This window comes from Ctenopharyngodon idella, chromosome 2, assembly GCF_019924925.1.
Source record: "Ctenopharyngodon idella isolate HZGC_01 chromosome 2, HZGC01, whole genome shotgun sequence".
Lineage (NCBI taxonomy): Eukaryota > Metazoa > Chordata > Actinopteri > Cypriniformes > Xenocyprididae > Ctenopharyngodon > Ctenopharyngodon idella.
The window spans coordinates 7,731,741-7,755,734 of NC_067221.1; the positions used below are offsets into that span (position 1 = coordinate 7,731,741).

At 37.4% G+C, this 23,994-nt stretch overlaps 1 protein-coding gene across 1 annotated transcript in view; it reads right to left on the reverse strand.

Annotated features, from left to right (window-relative positions):
- Positions 1-21,186, reverse strand: part of lamc1 (laminin, gamma 1) — a 79,891-nt gene extending 58,705 nt beyond the window's left edge. Inside the window, exon 1 of the mRNA XM_051914681.1 lies at positions 20,467-21,186. Coding sequence (XP_051770641.1) covers positions 20,467-20,836 — 370 coding nt within the window. The 5' untranslated portion in view covers positions 20,837-21,186. The remainder of the gene's footprint in view (positions 1-20,466) is intronic.
- Positions 21,187-23,994: the final 2,808 nt, after the last annotated feature.

Here is a 23,994-nt window from a genome sequence, read left to right on the forward strand (position 1 = left end):
GAGTTTTTTAGTGTCCATCACTAGTTAAACGACAGAAAATGCCAAAAAAGCATGGTGATGAACAAATGTTCTACAACAAACAGATAAACATCCTGTTTGCATAGCTAACAGTTACCTGCTCACATTAAAGCTCAAGGTCATATGCGTCAGACGTGCGTCTGGTGAATGGAACTTATCGAGAGCAGCTGTGGTAAATGCCTTCACGTGTGACACTAACAAGAGGACTTCAGTGTAGAGTTTCAGTCTCCTGTGTGTAAAACACACATTCTCCATAAATTATCAGTTTATGGCTTTTTTTTTTACTTTTTCCTCTCTGCCCCCTTTACATCTACCATTCGAGGATCATTCCTTACACAAAACAAAGTAAAATTACACTGCAAGTGTCTACATGCCTACGCAATGCATCTCTTTCCATCTTGTCACATTCATACACACATAAACACATAGACTGTGTCTATAATTAGGAGAAAGGTCTCCCTGAGGCATTTAATAATTTCCTGTGCAACACAAATCAGACAAAGAGGAAGACACACACACACACAAGCCCCCCCACAAACAGTCCAGAGCACTTCCTTCAACGGTGCCTCCGGAGGTCAGGAGCCTCTCTCTGCCCTAAACCACTCATTCGGTCCCATTCCCACAGCCCAGGGTTCAGCTATGGCCGGGATTGTGGTTTTAACAGGTCAGGGTTTATGAATGAGGAGGAATGAGATCATAAACAAATGACTTTTTTTCCGATTATGGTAATGTGGAGAAAAAAACTATTGCTATACGGTACTATTGCTTGGAAATAACTGATATAATAAGTGAATTAGATATAAGTATAGGTATAGTCATTTTTTTAGATCATTTTCTCAATCTCATTTCGGTCCAAATTTCGTATAAAATGGCACTGGACTCCATTGACTTTCAATGTGCAAAAAAAAAAAAAATAAATAAATAAAATATTGTTGTGTTCCACAAAAGAAAATGTCATATAGGTTTGGAACGAAAATGAGGGTGAGTAAATGACAAAGTTATCATTTTTGGGTGAACTATCGCTTTAAGCAATAAGATGTCAGACTATCAACATTGAGAGGCTCGAATATATTAAAGCTGACTGTCTGGGTGTGATATTTAAAACACCATCACTGTGTTCGTTTCCAATAAGGTTCAACACTCAGCTGGCAACTTCCTGTCTGTCACCCTCAGCTGTTCCCTTAATAAAACACAGCGCAGACAGCCAGCAGCAGGACCGCTGATAGCAGCCATTACAAAAGCAAAAAAAGATACAGCACAGATCCAAAGGGGATAATTGCTCTTTTCAAAGGGTCCTTTCGGAGAGTGATAAGAGGAAGGAGACGTCTCACTATCTCTCTACTTTAACAGACAAAATTACCCAAAGTCACCCATTCGCCACTCTCATCACAGATGTGCCTGTTGGCTGCAGGTTTTTGAAGATTTTCATCAAAGATTTTCTTAGAAGGATAATCGTGATGTTTAGTCTGAACCAGCATGTGTTAGACAAGAGTCAACGAAGGTTTCAGATTTTAGCCAATCACATTACAGTATGCAGTACTGTACCTAACTCTGCATCTTTCTATACTACTAAGACTACATAAAATGCTGGCTGACCAAAAGTTTAATGCAGAATTTAAGTGGTAAATGTCAAATGTTTTGCAATGATGTCAATTAATTTATCTAAAACTGTTGACGTGAACAGTTCACAAAGCTGTACCGGAGGCTGAGACTCATTGTAAAGGCAATTATCATTGAGCATGTCACACTAAAAAGATCCAAGATGGCCAATTTGGCTTTAGGGAAAAATGAAAAAGAAGAAATCTTTATAATACCATGGTATTATAATGGTACCATGGCTAAAATTCTACAATGTGCAACTTGATTTAGACTGTTTTGTCCGAATTTGCATTAAAGCTAAGGTAGGCAATCTTTTTCATAAACACTTTTTGTTATACTGTTTGAAACTCTCTTCACATCCTAATAGCAATCAATAACAGAAGAACATACTGAGACAGACTAAATTCAGAAGAACTGCGGCAACATCTCCAATACGCTTGAAGAAACCGACCTGCAAAGCTACCTGAAAAACTATGTGCACGTGTACCTGGACAAAAGCGGTTTTAAACGCAAAGGGTGTTCACACCAAATACTGATTTGATTTAGTTAATAGAAGTTAACTGATATCCTCACTTTACAGTATTTTTACACAAGTGTCTAAAACTCTTCACAGTACTGTATCTTTGCAGGTCGGATTCTTCCAGCGTATTGGAGATGTTTCCGCAGTTCTTCTGAATTTAGTCTGTCAGTTTCATCTGTTTCTTCATGTAATCACAAACAGACTCAATGATGGTGAGATCAGATTTCCTCGTCGAGCACCAGCTGTTGTCAGACTCCTTGTGTATTCAAAAATTTGAAAATACTGATGTGCCTAAGACTTTTGCACAGTGCTCTATGTTCTGTGGAAGTCTCAGGACCAAAAAATGTTGGTCCAATCATTGCATTCGGTCTGAATGAATTTGGTCTTGAAGGGTTAGTTCACACAAACAATGAAATTATGCAGTTGAACAGCGTCGGCCAATACTGAGCTGGCGTTCTGACGTAAACACTGCGTCAACTGCATAGGAGACTGACAGGGAAGAGGAAAAATTGTTGAATAAAGTCGTTATTTTTGTTTTGTTTTTGCACACAAAAGGTATTCTCGATGCTTCATAACATTAAGATTGAACCACTGCAGACACATGGACTATTTTAACAATGTCTTTACTACTTCTCTGGACCTTGAATGTGGTAATTTCGTTGATTTCTATGGGAGATAAAAAAATATCTCGGATTTGATAAAAAAAATCTAAATTTGTGTTCTGAACATGAACGAAGGTCTTGCGGGTTTGGAACGTCATGAGGGTGAGTAATTAATGACAGAAATTTCATTTTTGGGTGAATTACCCTTTAAGCTTTCAAAGCTAAATTGCTATTGCTAGCCTCTCCGAAATTGCCAACCCCACCTTTAAATGTTAAAATAAAATAAAACAACCAATAAATAAATAAAGTTCATCTTCAGTGTTGGAATGGTTACTGCATTTCGCATTTGTATGTCGAAAAGGAGAATAATTTTTAAATGATAGATGGATGGACAGATGGACAGGACACACACACACACACACACACACACACACAGCATTGCAGTTTCTCCCATTCATTTTTCTCTGAGTGGTCACTCAGTCTCCTCCTCCACCTCATACTGTCTTTGGCTGTGTGAAGGCTCAGGAGAGTATGCTAGGCATGCTAATGAGCACAAACTTGAAAATGCTGTTTGGTGCCAGGCAGAACGTCAAGCACATGCTATACTAGCAAACTCTCAGGGCAAAAAAAGAATGGAAGTCAGGTTAGATCAGTCTGCCAGGGCTAAATTTGGCCCCGAAAACTAACTGAACATAGACTGCTACAAGACAGCTGCTACGGCTAAAACAAGGCTGCAGGAATGCACAGAGAAAGTACCCAGAGTCTCAGGTACAGAAAATGGCTAAAAGGCAGGCAGACTGTGGCAAGATTGCTGCTACTTTCTGTATCTAAGCATGATTGTGCCACAACATACATGAACAGTAATAACAGTTTTTTCAAACACATTCTTTTTAACTTTGCAATGTCTTGAATTGTAAATGACATCTCTCTGTGTCTGTCTTCTGCAAGAGACTTCCTGTATCGCCAGAAGCAGAAAAATACAGCTGAACTGAGATATTATTTGGTAACGTCTGGAAGACAGTCAACACTGTAATATATTGTTCTTGCTCCTCATATTTTCAATAGACAATGAGGAAAAACCCGTCTAAATTGAATGGAGTAATCACATGGCTAGACATCTGACAGACAGAAGAGAAGAGCTTCAGCAGACCCTGAATGTTAATTACTAACCTCTGACGCTATCATCTGACAGCTACAAGATCCTTAACGCTACCGGTGCCTCGTCTGCGCTCAGCTTATCTGAGTACAAGATACTGACCAAAGGCCAACTGATTCTCACACCAAAACATGTCATGACTTTTATTAGTTTATTAGTTCTTGTGAATTTATTCAAAAAAAAAAAAAAAAAAAAAAAAAAAATCATGGTTTCCATAAAAATATTAACAGCACACCTGTCTTAAACATTGATGATAATAATAATAAATGTTTCTTAAGCATCAAATCAGCATATTAGAATGATTTCTTAAGGATCATGTGACACTGAAGACTGGAGTAATGATGCTGAAAATCCAGCTTTGACATCACAGAAAAAAAATAACATTTGAAAATATAAGAAAAAAAAAAAAAAAAAAGTTGTTTAGAATTTGGAAGTTTTAGAATTTTGAAAAATTAACAGATACCAAGACTATTCATTCAATATGGTAATCTATAATGAAGAAAAAAAACACTACTTAAGAATAAAAATGAAAACAGATGTATGAATTCAGATTTCAGTGCCAATATAATCAAATGGCTAAATGTTGGCAGATTAATTGGCCAGAGCATATCTACCATTATAAAACCATTTTCATGTAATTCACTATAGACATGAAACAAACTTTTGCTGAAAAAAAAAGCCTGCATTTCAAGTCTAGCATTACACAGGCTTGTACTGTGTTTAAATATTTGTTGCTGCAGGAACTTACAGCGTTTTATGAGGTCAAGGAGGCATGCTGTACAAAGCCTTTAAATCCATCTCAAGCTGATGCATGTAATTATGAGAAAGGAGGAATACAGAGAGAGCTGAACTTCATTTCCACATGACGAGTGATCGCTGATATCAACAGTATCAAAATCCTGCATATGGAAACTCTGGCCTTGGATTAATTTCCTCTTACTTCAATAACAAATAACCAGGGCTTTTCTGCAAGAGCAATTAAATACTGCCAATACCATACAATGCCAATACGGCTCTGTGATCTCACTGGTGAAACAAGGAGGGTGTTTTGGAGTTAAAAGGGGTCAGGAGTCAATAATGGGCCAGTGAAAAAGGGAGTATGGGCGTAGGGGTACAAGTCAAGTGTGTCCTGAGGGCACCATATGCTGAAGTATAGCATGTTTCGGCACGTAGACCATCTATCAGATACAAAGGCAATGACTAAATCAAATCTCATGGGTCACATTATGGTCAGTGACATTCCAGAGTGGACTCATCCCTAACTGTAGGTAATGGAGTGTACCTAGTTAATACCACAACTAAAAAGACTAATAATACACAAGAGATACAGCGTCACTGAATATTCAGGAACACCTGTAAAAACATGCATAACACACGACGTTACTAAGAAAGAACATTTAATCAAACCTTCTGTACCAAGGGTCAAATATTAAGTTTCTTACCAATAGACAGTGATTTAGGAAAATTGCCTGGCCAAAATGTTATATATATATATATATATATTTTATTATTATTTATATTCTATATTATAAATTTTAGTATATTTTTGGCAAGAAACAAATCATGGTGCCTGCCAAAAAAAACAAACGCTCAGACAGATTATGATTTTGTTTCTCATATTTTGATTTTGGTGGCTCTTTTGCAAGTCGCTTTGGATAAAAGCGTCTGCTAAGTGCATTGACGTAAATAATGAGAGAAAAATTCCACATATTCACAAAAACTTTAGTAAAAGAAACCACGCCGTTATGATGCTTAATTTAGAAGATGGTTTTGCTCTTTGATTCGAAATCGCTTGTCAATTACATCATAAACGTCAGATTAACACCTGTTACAATTTGACAGCTCGTCACCTTGGAATTATAAGGTTCTGACATTTTTGTCAAAATTGAGTTATTCACATTCTTATTCTGTGATAACTTATTTACATTATGCGATTTTGTGTAAATTGAGACTTTTTATTTAGAAAACAAAAAGTCTATCCACACAGTCCAACGGAATGCAAAAACTCTGAATCTCAATATCTCAAAACCGCTCAGAATGCAGATAGAACCTTAAAATTCCAATTGCATCATTTATTAAAAAAAAAAAAAAAAATAAAAAAAAAGTTACCATCTGGTATAAACTGGAGTTTCCAAATCCACTTTGTACTCGTATTTGACGTTTGGCGAGTGTTAGTTTATAATCCCGCTTGGGGTAAGATCTCCTATTCGAAAACGTTTCGAGCTTCTCGTGCTTCCCCTCCCTCGGGGACAATAGCAAGAGATGGACACAACGTCCTGGTGACAACCATTGACACTGAAGAAACGGTGCTCTAATTTGCTGAAACGGAGCACTTTGCCCCCCTTCAAGCCGCTCCCGGCCCTTTAATTTACTCTCAACGGCAGGAATGTTAAGTTTCAACTTCAAAGTAAACAGTGATGAATGGACTACAAACACAGGCCGTGGTTAAGCTTTTAGAGTGTAAATTTGGTGTTTAACATCTCATCCAGATGAAGACTTCTCTAAGATGGGGCAATGAAGTTGAGAGTGAGTTCTAATTAAGAATTTTCAGTTTGAAAAAGAAAGCCAGGAAGAGAAGAAAGAGGGAAAATGAGGGGATGGAGGGGAAAAAACAAGCAGACTGAAAGGTGGGGGGTGTATGAACAGACAAGTAGGAATAACCAAACAAAAAGACTAATCCAGTTACTGGATAACCCTTCCCCCATGTAAAGAAAAGAAGACAAAGGGGTTTTGTGAAGTAGAACTTGAAGAGGGTGGGCTAGAGATAGAGGGGGAGCACTGGCCCATGCCTCAGATCTAAAGATAGGACCCTGACATCCACTCACACGCACACACACACACACACACACTGCTGAGGCTTCTCCGGTGGGACGGTGCTTCATTCAAGAGGCTTAAGGAGAGAGCAGCCATTCAAGACATTCCTTAAGCAGCTATACCTTTTTACTTTAATAAGCTCCTTGGTGAAGTTCCCTTCATCCTTACTGCTCTCAAATTTGCTGAAGACAAGACTATGTGGTTTTACGATTTAAGCAGAAACTACATATAAGGCGAGAAGGAGTTCAGAGGTCGTTTTAAGATAAAAAATAATCTTTGATATTCAGGCAGTCATAACCAAAGCAGGACGATACAGTAAATCGGCTTCCAAGATCCTCTGATTGAGCACAACAAACTTTCCCAGACAGACAACGACAAACTGGACTGAATGTGGACAATGTGCATAATACCCATAAATCAGCACTAAATCTTAATGTGAATGTAAACAAGAGCATAGATATGTACCTGGTAAACAATGAACTGCATCAAGAAGACAAAACAATGAAGTTCAAATAAGTATTCCAAAGAATTTCATCAAATGAAGTAACAAAAATATTCAATTAAAATATAAAAAATAAAATATGCAACTAATAAACTGAAATTACAGGTTACAAAGAGTGCTAGTATATCAATATAGCACCATGATCAACCAAGAAACAATGTATTTACTTACTTTACCCTGAAATACTTTAAAACAAAAGCCATATGTTTTGATCACATAGCAACAGTTGTGAGCGATAATTCATTCTCTCTTGGAAAGCAATTATCAGCTGAGTTTAGGGGGTAAAATAATAAATGAAAATGAAACCGAGATAACAGAGTGCAGTACAGCAGACACATGCTCATATGGACTATAGGAATGTGTGAGTGCATCTTCTGATAAGACTGAACTGACTTGTTGAGAGTTTGGAGCCCTTACTTCCACATTAGCCCTACAAACTAGCATTCTGGCCAATTATCCAACACAAAGGCAGGAGGAATGTCACAACAAAGTGCAGAATTTGCTTTGTTATTCCTCGGGAGGTGATCGTGTTTGGACAGGGGAGACAAAAGGAAGTGACTGCTGAGACTCCGATTACAATCGTGCCGGAAACCAAAGTGACCTTTGGTCAACAGAGTGTGCATGAGAAATCTTTACAAGACCTGCTTTAAAAAGCAAGGTTAGAAATCCTATAAAAAATAAGTTTAATATGAATAGAATATTCTAAAACATACAAGATAAGTGGGTCATCTTTACTAATAAAGCAGCAGGGCCATGTAAAAATGTGATGTGATATATTACTGATTCAGTGGCCAAGACTCCACCTGTCTGTCTGACCCTATAATGTGACTTGTTCTCTGTCGTAATCTATTTCTGGATGCATAAAACTCTTCCTTTGACAAGTAAGTGTTGCTGAACAAAATGATCTTATGATGAATGAGTTCTATGCAAGGTTGGCATGACAAATAATCTGAAAGGAATGTGTGAAGGAACTGTCTAAAATCTGACTCATGCAATGGACTGTGGGTCAGGAAATATTCTTGAAATCCAGCCTGCAGTGAAGGGCAAAAAAGGTGGAAAGCCACATAAAACTGGTATACATAATGTGGCTCTCTCACTGTGAAAAATAAATGAAAACCACCTCTGAAAGCACGGAATTGATCACCATAAATGATCGAAAAAAGTCAAATAACTCAAGAGTCAAACAATAAACCATCAAGGTTTGCCAAATGACATTCTTTTTCTCTCATGGAATAAACTGACAGAAGATCATTTGTTTAATATTCTGTCAAAAAGAGCTGGGTTTGTTTTCCAGGCAGCATAACATAACATAACACAGGAAACCATAGGACCTAAGATACGACGGACTAAAACAACTATTTGCCCAGCCACAAGAGGAAAAGAACACTATGGTGTTGTTTCAAGAACATGATATTTTTCCAAAAAACATGCTAATGGAAGCCAGATTTAACCATGGAAAGTGTGGCATTTGAAAACAAAGTGAATTTCCGACCATAATAATCTTATCTTGAACCAATTTTATTAATCTTAACTGAAGTAATGAATAGGTGGCTTGGGAATTAAGTTTGCATTAATTAAGAATTTCTGAAAGCATGAAAAATGTAGACTACTGTATCAACATGTCCAAGTCAAAAATATATCTTAGGCAATACCGTAGATTATCAAGTATTAGCTGCCAAGAAAATCATATCTACATTTATGTGTACACTTCCATTGAGTGCATTTACAAGCACAGTCTTACACTGAATACAACCCAACAATGTGCAAGGTCATGTAAGTTTAAACAACGCCATTTTATCAGGAAAAAACATAATTAAGTCATATTTGTCAAATAAATTAGAGTTATATGCAATCATCTAGGTTTGTCAAATAGGTTTTTCTTAAATTTGTACACCTGGATTTGACTTTTACTCCAATTTCATGTCACGTTTACTGGTGTTCAAGCATAAATTCTGAAAGGAAAAAAAAATTGTTGTGTATAATCAAACTCACTGACCGTAACCAATCCACTTGAACTTGAACATTTTTTTTTATTGTAGCATGCACTGGAAAAGGAACGGTTTGTCTCACTCTCTGATTGTAAACCTCACATTATACTCTACTTTCAAATCATGCTTCACTGTAAAAGCATGTGCTATCACTGATGCCTGAGGGAGGGTATTTTCATAAAGTATGAGCCAGCTGTGAAACATACACTCCCAGCTCTTTCAAGCACTCGAGCATGGCGGTGCTGGAAGAACTAATGAAGAATAATAAATACACTGAGTTTTTCCCCATTGTGTTGGGACAACATTTCTCTTCCCATCTGGCTTGTGAAGCTCTGTTTATGTGTGAAAACAGCTGTATTTGGCAACTGACAATCTACAAGAAAGTCGGGAGATCAGATTCACACTTCAATACCTGGATGCAGCGCTTTGAAGCTTCTGAAGTACTTTTTGTTGGAAAATAACAGAGCGAAGAACCTGACATTGGATATGTTTTTAAAGAGCATGTTTTAAGTTGAGGTGTCAGTAAACTACACAGCTGCTTCATCACCTATTTGTGGGAAATTGAAAGTTAAATACTGTCTAAACTTGAGTTTTACCCAATGGCGAAATGACATTTACAACTGTAGAGAATAATGAGAAATAAAATAACGCTGAAAGAGAATAATGCTGATCCTTATTTGAAGGCCTAATCACAAAAAGGCTGCTAGTTTGAGTACATTTACCCCATGAGTCAGGCTAAATGCTAGATGAACTTGTTGACATCTGTCATATTAGGTCATATCAGAGAGCTGATTTTACTTTGGCATCAACCCAAAGGCCATCTGCTGTGTGTCTTGTGTTCATGGGAGTATTTTCCTGCTTCTGATAACATTCTGTGAATGACAGGATTGGAGAATAACCCCCGCACAGTCTTATTCAACTCATGCATTAGCACGTGTTTGAGCTGTCACATTCTCAGCATGAACTACATTTCCATACAAGTCTAGACTCCAGATCAAACGAAGAAGGGACAAAACAATGAGGGTTGAAACTGCATGATTGATTCTGACAATATAGAGCTGGCAGAAAGGAAACAAAGTCTTCTGCAAACATATGCCGTCATCAGACTGGAGGTTAACGCATGTTATCACCTGTAAAGACTTAAATAGGGTGGCCTATTCGTACTTTAAGGCTTGCCTACGTGCCCAATCAAAGACATTTGAGAAGAGCCAAATCCAAACAAGATGAACGCTGCTTGCAGGTGGAGCTGAGAGCATTGAGTGCACTAAGCCTCAAGGTTTTGAAAGACCAAGGACAAATAATGTACATCCAGTTTGTGCATAAAAAAAGGGGAGAATTAAGTACAGGGAGGTCAACTGTGGGAAAGTTTCCATTCCTCCTTGAACACACATCAAAGCAGTAATACTAGAAATTATGAAGTCTTTCCTTTCTGTTTGGGAAAAAGCAAACAAACAAAAGAGGCTTACAGATTTTCCATAGGCATGAAAAATACTTTGGTTATTGGCTGATATTACTAATTGTTTTACATTTCTGGTACCGTTCGATATTGAATACTTCCACTGTTTTTACATTTAGAATATTTTTGCCATCATCTAGCATTCACTTAAAGGGTTAGTTCACCCAAAAATTAAAGTTCTGTCATTAATTACTCACCCTCATGTCGTTTCACACCCGTAAGACCTTCGTTCATCTTCAGAACACAAATTAAGATATTTTTAATAAAATCCGATGGCTCAGTGAGCCCTCTATTGACAGCAAGTTAATTTACACTTTCAAATTCCCAGAAAGGTACTAAAGATATATTCAAATCAGTGGTTTGGAGAGTGAAAGTCATGTGATTTCAGTAAACGATGCTTTGTTACATCATATGGGTTTCGAAATTTCAATGGTTCACGTGACTTTGGCAGTTTGATACGTGCTCCGAACCACTGATTCGAAACAAAAGATTCGTGAAGCTTCGAAGCTTCACGAAGTGGTGTTTTGAAATCGCCCTTCACTACATATTGTTGAATCATTGTTTTGTATTTTGGTGCACAAAATATTCTCGCCTCTTCATAACATTAAGGTTGAACCACTGTAGTCACATGAACTGTTTTAAATACATCTTTAGTAGCTTTCTGGGCATTTGAAAGTGGTAATTATCTTGCTGGCAATGGAGGCCTTACTGAGCCATCGGATTTAATCAAAAATATCTTAATTTGTGTTCTGAAGATGAACGAAGGTCTTACGGGTGTAGAACGACATGAGAGTGAGTAATAAATGACAGAATTTTCATTTCTGGGTGAACTAACCCTTTAAAGTTAAACTTCAAAACTCAAAGAATTTAATTACACTGTTATATGTGGATATTCATTTTGAGATTTGCTAATTTTTACTTTTCAACATTGTACAAACATTCTAATGATGTGATACCTATATTCACTTAACGAACTGTATAAAAATATTTACTTTAGTTTTGTATTTAAATTTCTTTAGACAAAATAGTACAGAATTTTAATATATTGGCCAATAAAATGTTTTCCAATTCCAATTCATCTTTTACATTGCAAAAATACATTAAAAAGTATTACACAACAAAATCAAATTAGTAAATATACTGGGGTGCGCAAAACGATGTAACTCGCTGATTAACTACCATAGTACGATGAATCGTTGGAGAAGCTAACTAACTAGTTACAACTGTTTCCCGAAACCGTAATAATATGGTCGCACCTCTGTCGTTTGAACCACAGTGGTTCAAAAATAAAGGACTGTCGCTAATGACATCATGCGCAGGAGAAATAACTTCAGCTAATAAAGCTCTTCGAGATCTCCAAAATGCTGCTGTAACGAACGTCATCTAATGATTACTTCACTGTTTTTGTTCCATGTCATTTTGCTTTATTTAATGTTTGATTCATTGCGACTTCGGTACCAAGTCATTACTGAAATTTAAAAAATGTGATGGTACCAGCATTTCCCCCTAGCATTTTGAGTGCTGTTGAGCAGATTATTAAACTCCTCTGATTGGCCATTGTGTTCACATGCTCAACAGATATGTCTGTGATTGGCTACAATGATCAACGCTTCAAAAACATGCTGTAAACAGACAACTGTGATGCTCTTCACAGAGCGCTTACACAGACACACACGGGAACATTTGAAAGCAGGCGTATATCAGCGGATCCATCTATCAGTGGATATATTAGAGATCCGCTGATAGACGGCTGCTTTCAAACGCTCCCGTGTGTATCTGTGTAAGCGCTCGGTGAAGAGCGTCACTGATGTCTATTTACAGCATGTTTTAAGAATCTGCCCAACAGTGCTCAAAATGCTAGGGGGAAATGCTGGTATCGTCACATTTTTAAAATTTCAGTACAGAAGTTGGTACTTTTGACAACACTAGTAGTGAATGTTAGCTTGCTTATTGTGCCCAAGAGCCTAAACTATTTAAGTCCACGTCAACAAATAAACTATGCTTCAAACCACAGCTCGAGAGCTGTAGTTCCAACCACATAAAGTCACGATGTGTTTACAAATGTTCTTTCGTCAGTTTCGGGAACACCAAATCGTTGCAGCCAATGCTTTCAGTAAATGCACCCCTGGTTAGCAGTCAAAATATATTTTAAAAAACAACAACAATCGGTTATAATCATTCGCCAAAATTTTGAGTTTTACAGAAATCGTAATTTAATATTTGTGTGGATACCCACTATCTGCAATTTACAGAATTCACTTTATCCCAAAGAGAACTATGTTCTCAAATATTTTGAAGGATCTCTTAATTTTGGAAATTCTCTGTAAAAAAATTATCAAAAAATACAAGAGGAAATAGCCTAAGAATAACCCTTAAACATTTCTCAAGCACCTAACTCAGACAGAAAAGCAGCAGAGTGGCATTTAGAAATTCTCACCCATCACGCAGACAGGCTTATTTATGCCAAACTAGCGTTAAATCTCCAGAGCTTAACTTTTAACGGGGTCCAGTCATTTGTTACGAGCACTAATCAGTGATGGCAAGGGCAGCAAACAGTGCCCCCCCTCCCACCGAGGGCTTATTCCACTATTTGACAGTCAAACGGGCCCACTGGACAACGCTCTCTTAAGAGACACGATACCCACAGCTCCCCGTCTGACGGCTCCAATCGCTGGCACCACAGACCCAGTGTGGGCTCTTTCATTACACGTTTGCACAACCTGGAAAGGACTAGTGGCTCACAATGGCTTTATCACCAGGAAATGAGGGAGATTCTGCACTTTGTCCACCCTGGGTGGTCCGAAGCTCAAATCCAGCCCCTGGCTGTACAATTAGAGCCACCAAATAGTCCAAGTCATTGCCTTCTAACAGTAGTGGCATTGCAAATGTGGAAACAACAAATTAGCTTGGATTGAATTTACTATAGTGATAGAATTCCAAACAAATCCAACATCAACTGCCAATTTCGTCTCAAAGGGGAAACGCAGCAACAGGCCTGATGACAACTGGAGTAAAACAAAATCGTGCAGTTACATGAACAGCTCGACTACAAAGGTTTCATAAACACAAGTTTCCCACACTGAGATCATACCTTCCAGAGAATAACAATAGGTTCAAACCAGATAGCGCGCTCTTCTTCCCAACCCCCTACACTCAGATTGGTATAATTTGGACCATCTGGTCCTTCAGAAATGACAAGTTCTTTGATGGAGTTTGGGGAAAAAAAGCGCCTCTAAGGGATGAGAGACGAGGACCCCAGAGCCCAGGAAACATTCTGCTGTTCAGTTTCCCACACTGCTAACACTCATCGTCTCCTCTCACTCGAGAAATCACGAGAGAGAGAGAGAGGATGAGACAGGAAAGAGACAAAGAGAGGAGGAAAACAAGAACTGAGAGCAAGTTCTTCTGCCAAGAGTTTGGCTCTCGTCAAGGTCAACCTTCTTAACATACTGTAAATGCCCATTAGCTCCAAGTAAAACAAGCTTTTTCCTGACACATAAATAAAAATCCTAAAGGAAGACAGCATTAAAAGGGACACATTGTATTCCAGAGAGTGTGTACCAGAATTTTCCCAGATTTAAACAATTAGGAGGCAGATGTTCGACCAGCCCTTTTCCCTGAAAACAGAAGTGAAAACAAGGACAGCTCCTGATAATGCGCACATGAGGACAGCATATGAATTCAGTACCGTTACAAACTCAAAACAAGCGAAATGAGCCATGAAGGAGTGTACTAACTCATTTCATTTATATGAAATCAAAAATGACAAGCATTGAAAACAATATGATGCAGAGTAAAATGCAAGGCACGGACTGACAGTTTGCAGTGAGCACTGTGGACTTCTTTCTATCAGTGAGGGAGGAAACAGGGCACGATAAGGGCCATTCACAAGCTCAAGTTAATGAATCACTGAATGCTGCAGTTTACCAGATGAAAGGAAATTCTCACTCTCCACAAATGCTCCCAAGGGTGTTTTGGAGAAAAAAAACTTCATCTGAAATGCACTTTGCCAATTCAAGACGATTTGAAGACAAACTTACTATATAATAAAGGCAGCTGGAAGTAACAGACTAGTACAATTATGAGCTTTTTTCCTCTATCTATACTGTAAAAAATATAGACCTTTGACAAAAATGTTAAATATTTCAACGTAAATTCCATATAAGAGCCAGTGTGCTGACTAGGATCACACTCTACAAGACATCCCTCAATGTACTTAGATGTCTACAGAGCTTTTAGAAAGCTTTTTCATGAAAAAAAATGACTATTACAAACTTCAGTCAAAGAAAAAGATTCACAAAAAGCTTTGAACTCACTACTTGAATCAGATTCACTTTCTAGAATCATTCAGAGCCGTTACTGAAGTCACAAATCAATTCCCTCACTGAACCGAGAGTCATTTTTGAAACAAACAAAGAAACGTTCATGTAATGCAGTGTTTCCCAAACTTTGGTACGCAAACCTATGGAGGTTCATGAGGAAGCTGCAGACGCTTTGTGAGTTGATGAAAAGCTTTTAAAGCCGCGATTTAAACTGACTAAAAATGATTGGAGAAGTTTGGCATAGTGGCATACGTCCCCAGAGAGAACTCTGTCATTTCATTGTAAGACATTGTTATGTTAATATGGCATTTTGAATAAAAATTACAAGGTCTTTTTTTATTAAACATATGCACTGATAAATCCTTCACAATAAGATCAATAACATCCATTTAGGAAACAGAAAGGGTGAATTTTCATTTCATGCAGACTTTAAATAATAAAAAATTTACTTTAAAATAAGTAAAACACTTGAAAAAAAAAAAAATATTTTACTTAAAATCTCAGGGTGAGCTTCACATGTGCAGAACAATTGCTTTTCTATACTCTACAAAACATCAGAGGGCAGCACTGAGACTGGTCATTTACAGGACATTCGCTCAGAAGGACAGAAGAAGAAAGGTAGCCGATCTGCTATTTCATGCAAAGTTTAGAAGAAGAACCAAAACAAAAAGAATGGAGAATTATAGTTTGGTTTGTTTACTGTATTTGGAACAGCGTGTTTTATATCACTCTTTCTGCACTCTTGTTCGACTACTGCACAATACATCACAACTGTGTATTGCCACCTAGTGGACTCTTCCGTCTCAACATTCACCTTATGGATGCGCACACCTTATGGGTGCACACACAACGCAGATGTCAGCAGACCCTCCTAACGATGAAATTTGTGTCACGTGGACAGTGTGCGGATTGTCGCGGAACGTGGATGGCCGAAATATACTTTGGGCTTTACAAAATCCTTTAGCTCCCTAGTCATTGTTTTAGTCTTGAACCCTAAACATAACATTGAAATCTATGACGATTCTGGAAAAAAAAACAACGTCCTAACAACAGAAATATAATCCGCCACTTCTAGCTAGGAATGACACAACATAGCTAGATTTATGTTTACAATCCCTCTGGGCTCTGTCTGACAAGTAGGCCAATTTAAAACAGGCACCATCAGCAATCTTCCATTAACCTGACCATTCTTCAAACCACCACATTATGTCTATTTGCCTGTACAAGTACAGCTGCATATGTCTGCAAGTCTTCATTAGCCAGTGTCTGGATGGTGATTCACATTTCTCAGTATCATCACATTCTTGAAGCGTGACAGGCCAGCCAGAACTGGTTAATAAAGCACAAGTGTGGGACATACAGAAGTGTTCAATACTAGTAAATCTACCCTCCTCATCTCTCCTCGCCCCCCCTTAATTCTGCTAGGCCAGGCCAAATCTCCTCGCTCTCACAGGACTCAGCAGTGTCAAGTTAAGACATGCCTGCTTCCGCCTCGACCATCCCAAACGAAGGCAGAATAAACATAAAAGCCATCAAAGGCAAAGCACATAAAATAAAAGCTTATGGCTGGGACCCAGACTTCTTGGGGGTTCCCACCTACGGAGTCGCTTTGAAAAAAAAAAACAGAACAAAAATGTAAATCAACAATTGTGAATCTTCTCTGAGATGTTGGCTTCAGTTCTTGGTACAACGTGTACATTTACATTTAATCATTTAGCAGACATTTCCATCGAAAGCGACAAATAAGCGATTCATCTTAAAAGGTGCAGATACACAAAGTCAATCGATTACAGATTTTGGATGTGTATCTCACTATTTTAAAGCAAAATTTAATGTACTGCATAAAAACGACGCATGGCTCAAATTGCATGAAAAACTTGCATAACATTTTATTCAAATTCCTATATGTGCATAAAAACCCACTTTACCCCAATTTCATTACTTGAGGGCACATAATTAAGATGAAAAGCATCAAATATTATATGACTGTCAGTTTCACACTGTTTTAATAACATGCTTCAAATGCAAAATGCCTAAATTAAGACGAACTAAAGTGAATTAGAAGAAAAGGTGTCTGACTGAACTGGCCCGTTATAGACCATGTGCTAACAAATGGCTGCTAATTAGCCAAGTGTATGATAGGAACATTAAAAGCAAAATCACTTCCTCTTCCATTATCTAAATGCAAATGTCTTATTGACACACTGATTACAGCTCATTAGACATGCTTATTACTCACATTTGGCTATTGGCCTACTGATATAGCATAATCTACCTGGGAAAGAGAATATACAGAGACCATGGCTTGCTGGGACTCTACTAATTAGTTATGTTAGTGCTCTTTTCCCACAGCCAGAACAACCTCCTCCTGCAACCCAATCGTTTTGCTTAGGCTGGCAGAAATTCAATGATTCGCGTAATGCGCACAACTTCACCGCCTAGTAGAGAGGCCACTCCATGCCAAGTCTAACAGAGGCTCTATATTATCTAAAACAGTCTAAAACCCAGATTCTCAACCCAGAATATGTGTCTCATATGACCTTCTTATGTTGGGTACACACTGAAAGATTTTCAAAATGTAAGAGACCACAAATATGAGGACAAAAAATCCTAGATTTAACCGTTTTGCTCCTATAGCGTGTGGTGTGCCGTGATGTGACAAAGACAGCACACCACCCACGAACAGATTTTCAACCAAAGTCCTGACTGTGAACGCGGGAAATCTCGCAAAATCTCTCGAGACTTCAGAATAAACATGGCGGACGATAGGCAGGAAGAAACTGATGAATGATTTTGACAGAAAATTCACGGAAAAAAAGAAAAGGGTTTGCGTGAAGTCGTCGGGAACATGGTTTTTACTTGTGCTGTGCCATGACTGCATTTGTTATGCTTCAGTCTTCTGACAGCTGGCTTTCTGATTGGATGTTGTTTCGTTTCACGGAACCATCATGACAATCGGGACATTACCTAGGATTGTCGGAAGGGGAGAAATCAGCCCAAAATCAGCTCGATTATCTGGTGGTGTGTACCCAACATTAGGTTAGCTTTCTCCACGACGGCCCTCAGAACTGTCAAAAATTGTGGTTTAGGGCTTTCCCTAGCGATTATTTTGGTAATTGAGTAATTGGTCGATTATATTGGATTTTTTTTGGGGGTAAGAAAAATAGACCCAAGTAAACAACAACCATTAAAATGACTTAAAATACATATATAATAACAATGAGGCAATAATAATTGATATAAGATATCAAAAGCAAGTAGTCATGGTTTTATTGAACAACACTGTTAAAATACATCTTGTAATATACATAATATAAACAATTAATTAATTAATTGTAATTCGTGTGGAGCAGCATTTACTGTGAACAGAGTCACTCTGAGATGGAAGAAATTCGTAATCTGGACGCATGTAAATTAAAGCATCGCGCTTCATCCTGAAAACCGCAGCACACAGATTTATTTAAGTGAATCGCAGCCTTTGTGATTTCACAATAGCACTACGCTATATTATTATAATTTTTAAATGGTTTCAATATATCGTGCAGCCTTTGAAAACTTTCAGTCGGTGTTGTGCCGAATTTAATCTCCCTGCTAAATTATTACCACCCTTGTTGAGGAGGCTACCTGGTTGCCTAATCCTAACCCCACCCCCACACCTAATCCTAGACCTACCTATACTGGGGACTCAGGGGGGGGTAACAATCTGGTGGGGGGTCAGAATTCAGCACAACACTTAATCGACAAGAGCAAACTGCAATCGAGGATTTTTTAAAATCAAGCCCTTTTGTAGTTAGACAATTAAACTCGAGTCTTATTCAAGACTAATGCGCCTAATGACATCCAGTATATGACAACAGCACAATATAACAAAAAAATAACTTTGAACCATGACAATTAGAAACATGCTGATTTTTATAGCCTAAAGCTATCAAATAACATCACTATTTCATAATGCATTTCTGCAGCAGGACTAGGTGATCTGTTATAATGCAAAAAAACTACAATTCAACATCTGAGATGATCAAGATTCTGCTTTGCTTGTACTTATTAATTAGACAGTCATAAATATTAATGAGACACTAACATCTATTGTTAGTTACTGCCTCACTATAATTGCTTTTGGTAACACTTTACTGTAGGAGAAGGGCCTCATTTGTTTAACATTAATGCATTAGATAAACTAACAATTAACAATATTTTTAGGACAGCATTTTTTAATCTTAACAGATACAACTATTAAAATGTATTAATTTTGAAATAGCATTTAATAAATGCTGTAGAAGCACTGTTCATTGTTAGTTCAAATAAAGAGCTTTTTTACTTGTGATAGTAAGAATGGACACTTAATAGTTAATTTAAAAATATCTTACTAGTAAAATTAAAAACACACTAGTGTCTAACAGATAGGTATCCTACTATCGTCTATTCTTTGAGTACTAGGAAAACTAGAATAGATTGATGGGTCAAAGATGAAAAAGGGTTTTCAAGCATCAAAACAATAAGTGAAATGCAGCTTTGAATTGTTGTTTTTCATTACTTTAGAATGGGTCCTGTTTAATATGTTTTGTTTTGTTTTTCTGAGCAAAAATTAAATATCAATTTTTACCATGGTTTAGATGACATTCACTAAAATGTCATTCAGAGTCAGGGATATTTACAACAAAAAATCTATTTATGCCATATTAAAGACTAATTACTTTCACCCCAAATGCTAATTACTTGTAATTTTACATTTTTAACATTTGCCACTATCCTATGTTTTGCCCATTCGTCAGCAAAAATTTAAAATGCAATAAAATTTAGTATGCGCACTTATTCTTTTATATATTTTAATACGTACAGGTCAGAATAAGTATGTTGTTCCAATTTTACATAAATATAAGTGTTACACTGAATGAAAATGGAACATTATTTCACCCACAATTTGACATTTTATCCTCCCAAGTTATTGGAAACCTTAAAAGTAGACATTTTACTTGCATTTAATGTGCTTTCAATGTATATAAAATAACTTTTGTAAATTTCTATTGATGCGGACATCTAAATGTCTTTGACCCAGATACAAGCAACTAAACTGAAAACTTAAAAAAGTATCAAATAAATAGGCTACTAATAAACAATTTAATAGTTACTAGTGAATAGCTAATATCTAAATCACAAACATCCAAAGATTTCAATGGAAATGCAATTTGTTACCAGTAACAATGAAGTAACAGAGGAAGAGTTATTTTTCTCCAAAGGAAGTTATGCATGCAATGAATGCATACTGGCAACTATTAGAATGAACAGTATAGATACAAAGTATTCCAATAGTGACTAGTTTCTAAGGAAGAGTAATACTAATAAAACAGATACTAGCCACTCAAATACTACTATTAACAATTGTTTGGTTAACTTCAAGCAACACATGTTAAATGGACTTGTCACAACTCAGGGAAACAAACATTTTGTAACTCGATTTGACGGGAATGTAAGTGAAAGCTGCTTACCCAGGTGAAGGGTCAGGTTGATTGTGTTCGGGTACTGGATGCCCGCTAACATAGTCTGACTTTGCCACCAGGTGGTATCCGCTTGGTTGTTGTAATCGGTGAGATAAACAGCGCTGTGGTGCTGTCTGGGGTCCGAGGCATCGCAAATGTGGCATGATTTTGTGACTCCCGTAACCCCGGTCTGCACACAGTATTCTTCAGGCGGCGAGCCGCAAGTGTTGGTGGCCACCACGGTTACATTGAAAGCGGCGTTAACAAACTCTGGCATGCAGCGCTGAGGCCGATTGAACTCGTCTGTACATTCATCCATCGCTCCATGACTACACGCTGCCCACAAAGTCCATAATAACAAACAGCTAAAAACCGACATTGTGTCCTTTAGTTTATGCGAGCTCACGTAGCTTACAGTCACTGTCTTGATCCCTTAAATCCTCGCAGTCTTTAAAAAGTTTGCGGTAACTCGCCAGCTACCGAGTTTGTGGTTTAATAAATAAACTCATGCGGAAAATGGTGGTAACCGCTTCACCTCCAAAAAAGCGACAGTTGTGGCTTAATCTCCTCGCGACTTCTCTCTTGCAGACCTTCACTTTATTGGTGCTTTGTAACCACCGCCATGGAGAAAAAAAGTTTTGGAGAAAAGGGACTATATCCGACTACACCCTGGCAGCTAGTGCGCAAGTCAAAGTACTTCCAAAAAAAAATCCCTACGTCTACTTCCGCCTGAAGGATGCTTTGATGGACCGCCGGCCCGCTAAACAAGGCAAGTCCGAATGGACAGGGAGACATGCGTGGGCGTGGCGAAAGCGGTATGGGCGTGGTTTTGCACTTTTCTAATTGGTCAGTTTCCCAGTCAAGTCCAGGAGTGGGCGGGGACTGAATTTCATACCTCACAGATTCTCAACGGAGCGATGAACTAATCACTACCTACTCTTAAATATTTAAACAAATATGTGACCCTGGACCACAAAACCAGTCAAATTTTTTTTTTAAAAACTGAGATTTATACATCATCTGAAAGCTGAATAAATAAGCTTTTCATTGATGTATGGTTTGTTAGGAAAGGACAATATTTGGCGAGATACAACTATTTGAAAATCTGGAATCTGAGGGTGCAAAAAAATCAAAATACTGAGAAAATCGCCTTTTAAAGTTGTCCAAATTAAGTTCTTAGCAAAGCATATCCATTCACAAAAATACATTTTTGATATATTTATGGTAGGAAATCTACAAAATATCTTCATGGAACATGATCTTTACTTAATATCCTAATGATTTTTGGCATAAAAGAAAAATCGATAATTTTGACCCATACTATGTATTGTTGGCTATTGCTACAAATATACCCGTGCGACTTATGACTGGTTTTGTGGTCCAGGGTCACATATGTGTTTAATCCCAGAAAAAAATCCTTTAGATAAGCTGTCCATATGCGGACAGGAATATAAGTAGGCCTAATTAAACTTCTATCCATTAAAAAAACTTTTTTTCTGAGATCTTTACATTCACATTTATCTTGTGGTATCTTCAGAGACATACTTTCTGGATGAATCCCACGTGCTATGAATAACTAGAGGATGATAGCTGTTGCTGCTGAGAGCAGAAGTCAAAGAGCGAGGTTATATATACCTACTCTACCAGGCAAGGGTGTATCCGAAACTTTAAATAGCTGAGTGTTACGTTTTGTGAGCTGTTTATTAATATTTTACCAGCATTGTTTCAAAGATGTAATAGAGGACCAACTAAACGTTCGTCCCACACTCATTCTATCCATTTTTAGATGAGTTAATCCTTCATACAGATCTCAAAAAAAAAAAAAAAAATGTTGTATTCTCACACTCTAAAAAATGTTGGGTTAAAAACAACCCAAGTTGGGTTGAAAATGGACAAACCCAGCGATCAGGTTGTTTTAACCCTGCAGTTTGGTTAAATGTTTGCCCAACCTGCTGGACAGCTGTTAAAAAATGACTATATGACTAGCTTAAAATGAACCCAAAATATGTTGGAAATTAAAAATCAGACGCATAATTACTAGAGGCAACAATAATAATCAAAAGGTGAACATTTAATAATAAGCAATTTAATAAATGTTTGTTTAATTATTATTCATTAAATGTATTTATAAATGTTCATTTATTAAGCATATTTATAAATGTTCATTTCCAACATATTTTGTGTTCATTATAAGCAAGCGATAGTCATTTTTAAACAAGAGTTGAGTTAAATAAAACTACCCAGCAGGTTGGGCGAACATTTAACCCAATTGCTGGGTTTATCCATTTTCAACCCAACTTGGGTTGTTTTTAACCCAGCATTTTTATTAGAGTGCATTGGATTTTCACAAATAAAGCTTGCTCTATGGATTGATTGGAAAGCGAGAGCTGGAGTACTGATTTATCAGCAAAGGTATGTGTGGCATTGATAAGACTTGATGCTCTTGATGCCGATGCTCTGCATGAGCTCAGTGATCTCTCAGACTGCCAGCGATCAGATCCAGCCTTCAGAGACATTCTTTAGATAATGCTATTACGATTTAATCAAATAGTGATCAAAGAACAAAACAACTCAATCAATCAGTTCCCAGCGAGATTAATTGGTCAAATTAGCATCTCACTAAATAGGATTTAAAAAAGCTGTTGGAAAGAAATGTACACTTTCCTCATAAAAATCAAATGATAGGCCTACTTAAAAAGCTATAAAGTTAAGAATATTAATATGATGTCTAGGCTATAGCAATAATAAATAACACCTCTGACCTCAGGCAATGAGCTCTCTACTAGACTTCTGTCCATCCATCAATCAATCACCTAGTCTTACTTCATCCAGGACAGGGGAAATGAGAGCTAGATTTATCCCTATGTCAAAATGAGAAATGTGTGTCAACACTTTGTCAAACACTCACTCCAGCTCCCCATACTGAGACAGTGCCCTGCTGCATCAGGCTCAGGCATGCCCAGGAAGTGCATTGTCTCACCGCTGCCTTAAAACTTAAAACACATTCATCAGCAATTGTTCTCGAAGGGGACTTCGTCTATCCAGGATACAAAAGGTATGTACCCTCATCTTACCCGGAGGCTACGATTATATTCTCCCTAGAGATATGTCAAGCATCCTCTCGATTTGTTTCTTCTTCTGTGGTGCCAGATTTGCTTTATTGAGTAAATCATATTTGAGAACTAAGTAAAAATGTAAACAAAAACAGCACACTGTTTGTATTTGCAGTTATATTTGCAATTACACTATGAAACACAATTATATTTGCAGTTTAGGTTAGTCCAGTGTTTAACTAAATGATAGCAATTAAGCAATTAAATACATTTTAAATAATTGACAAGTTAACGTTCACATATAAACATTCTCTGCTGCGGTTTTAAAGCGCCCTCTATCGGTAATCATTAGCAAACTCCTCGATAAACGTCAGATATGAGGTACTTACATAGATAAATAAAATTAAAAAATGTTTTGACATTTTATTTTTACGCACCAAACACTTTAATTAGACAAAAATAAACGTAAATCTAAAGGATTAAA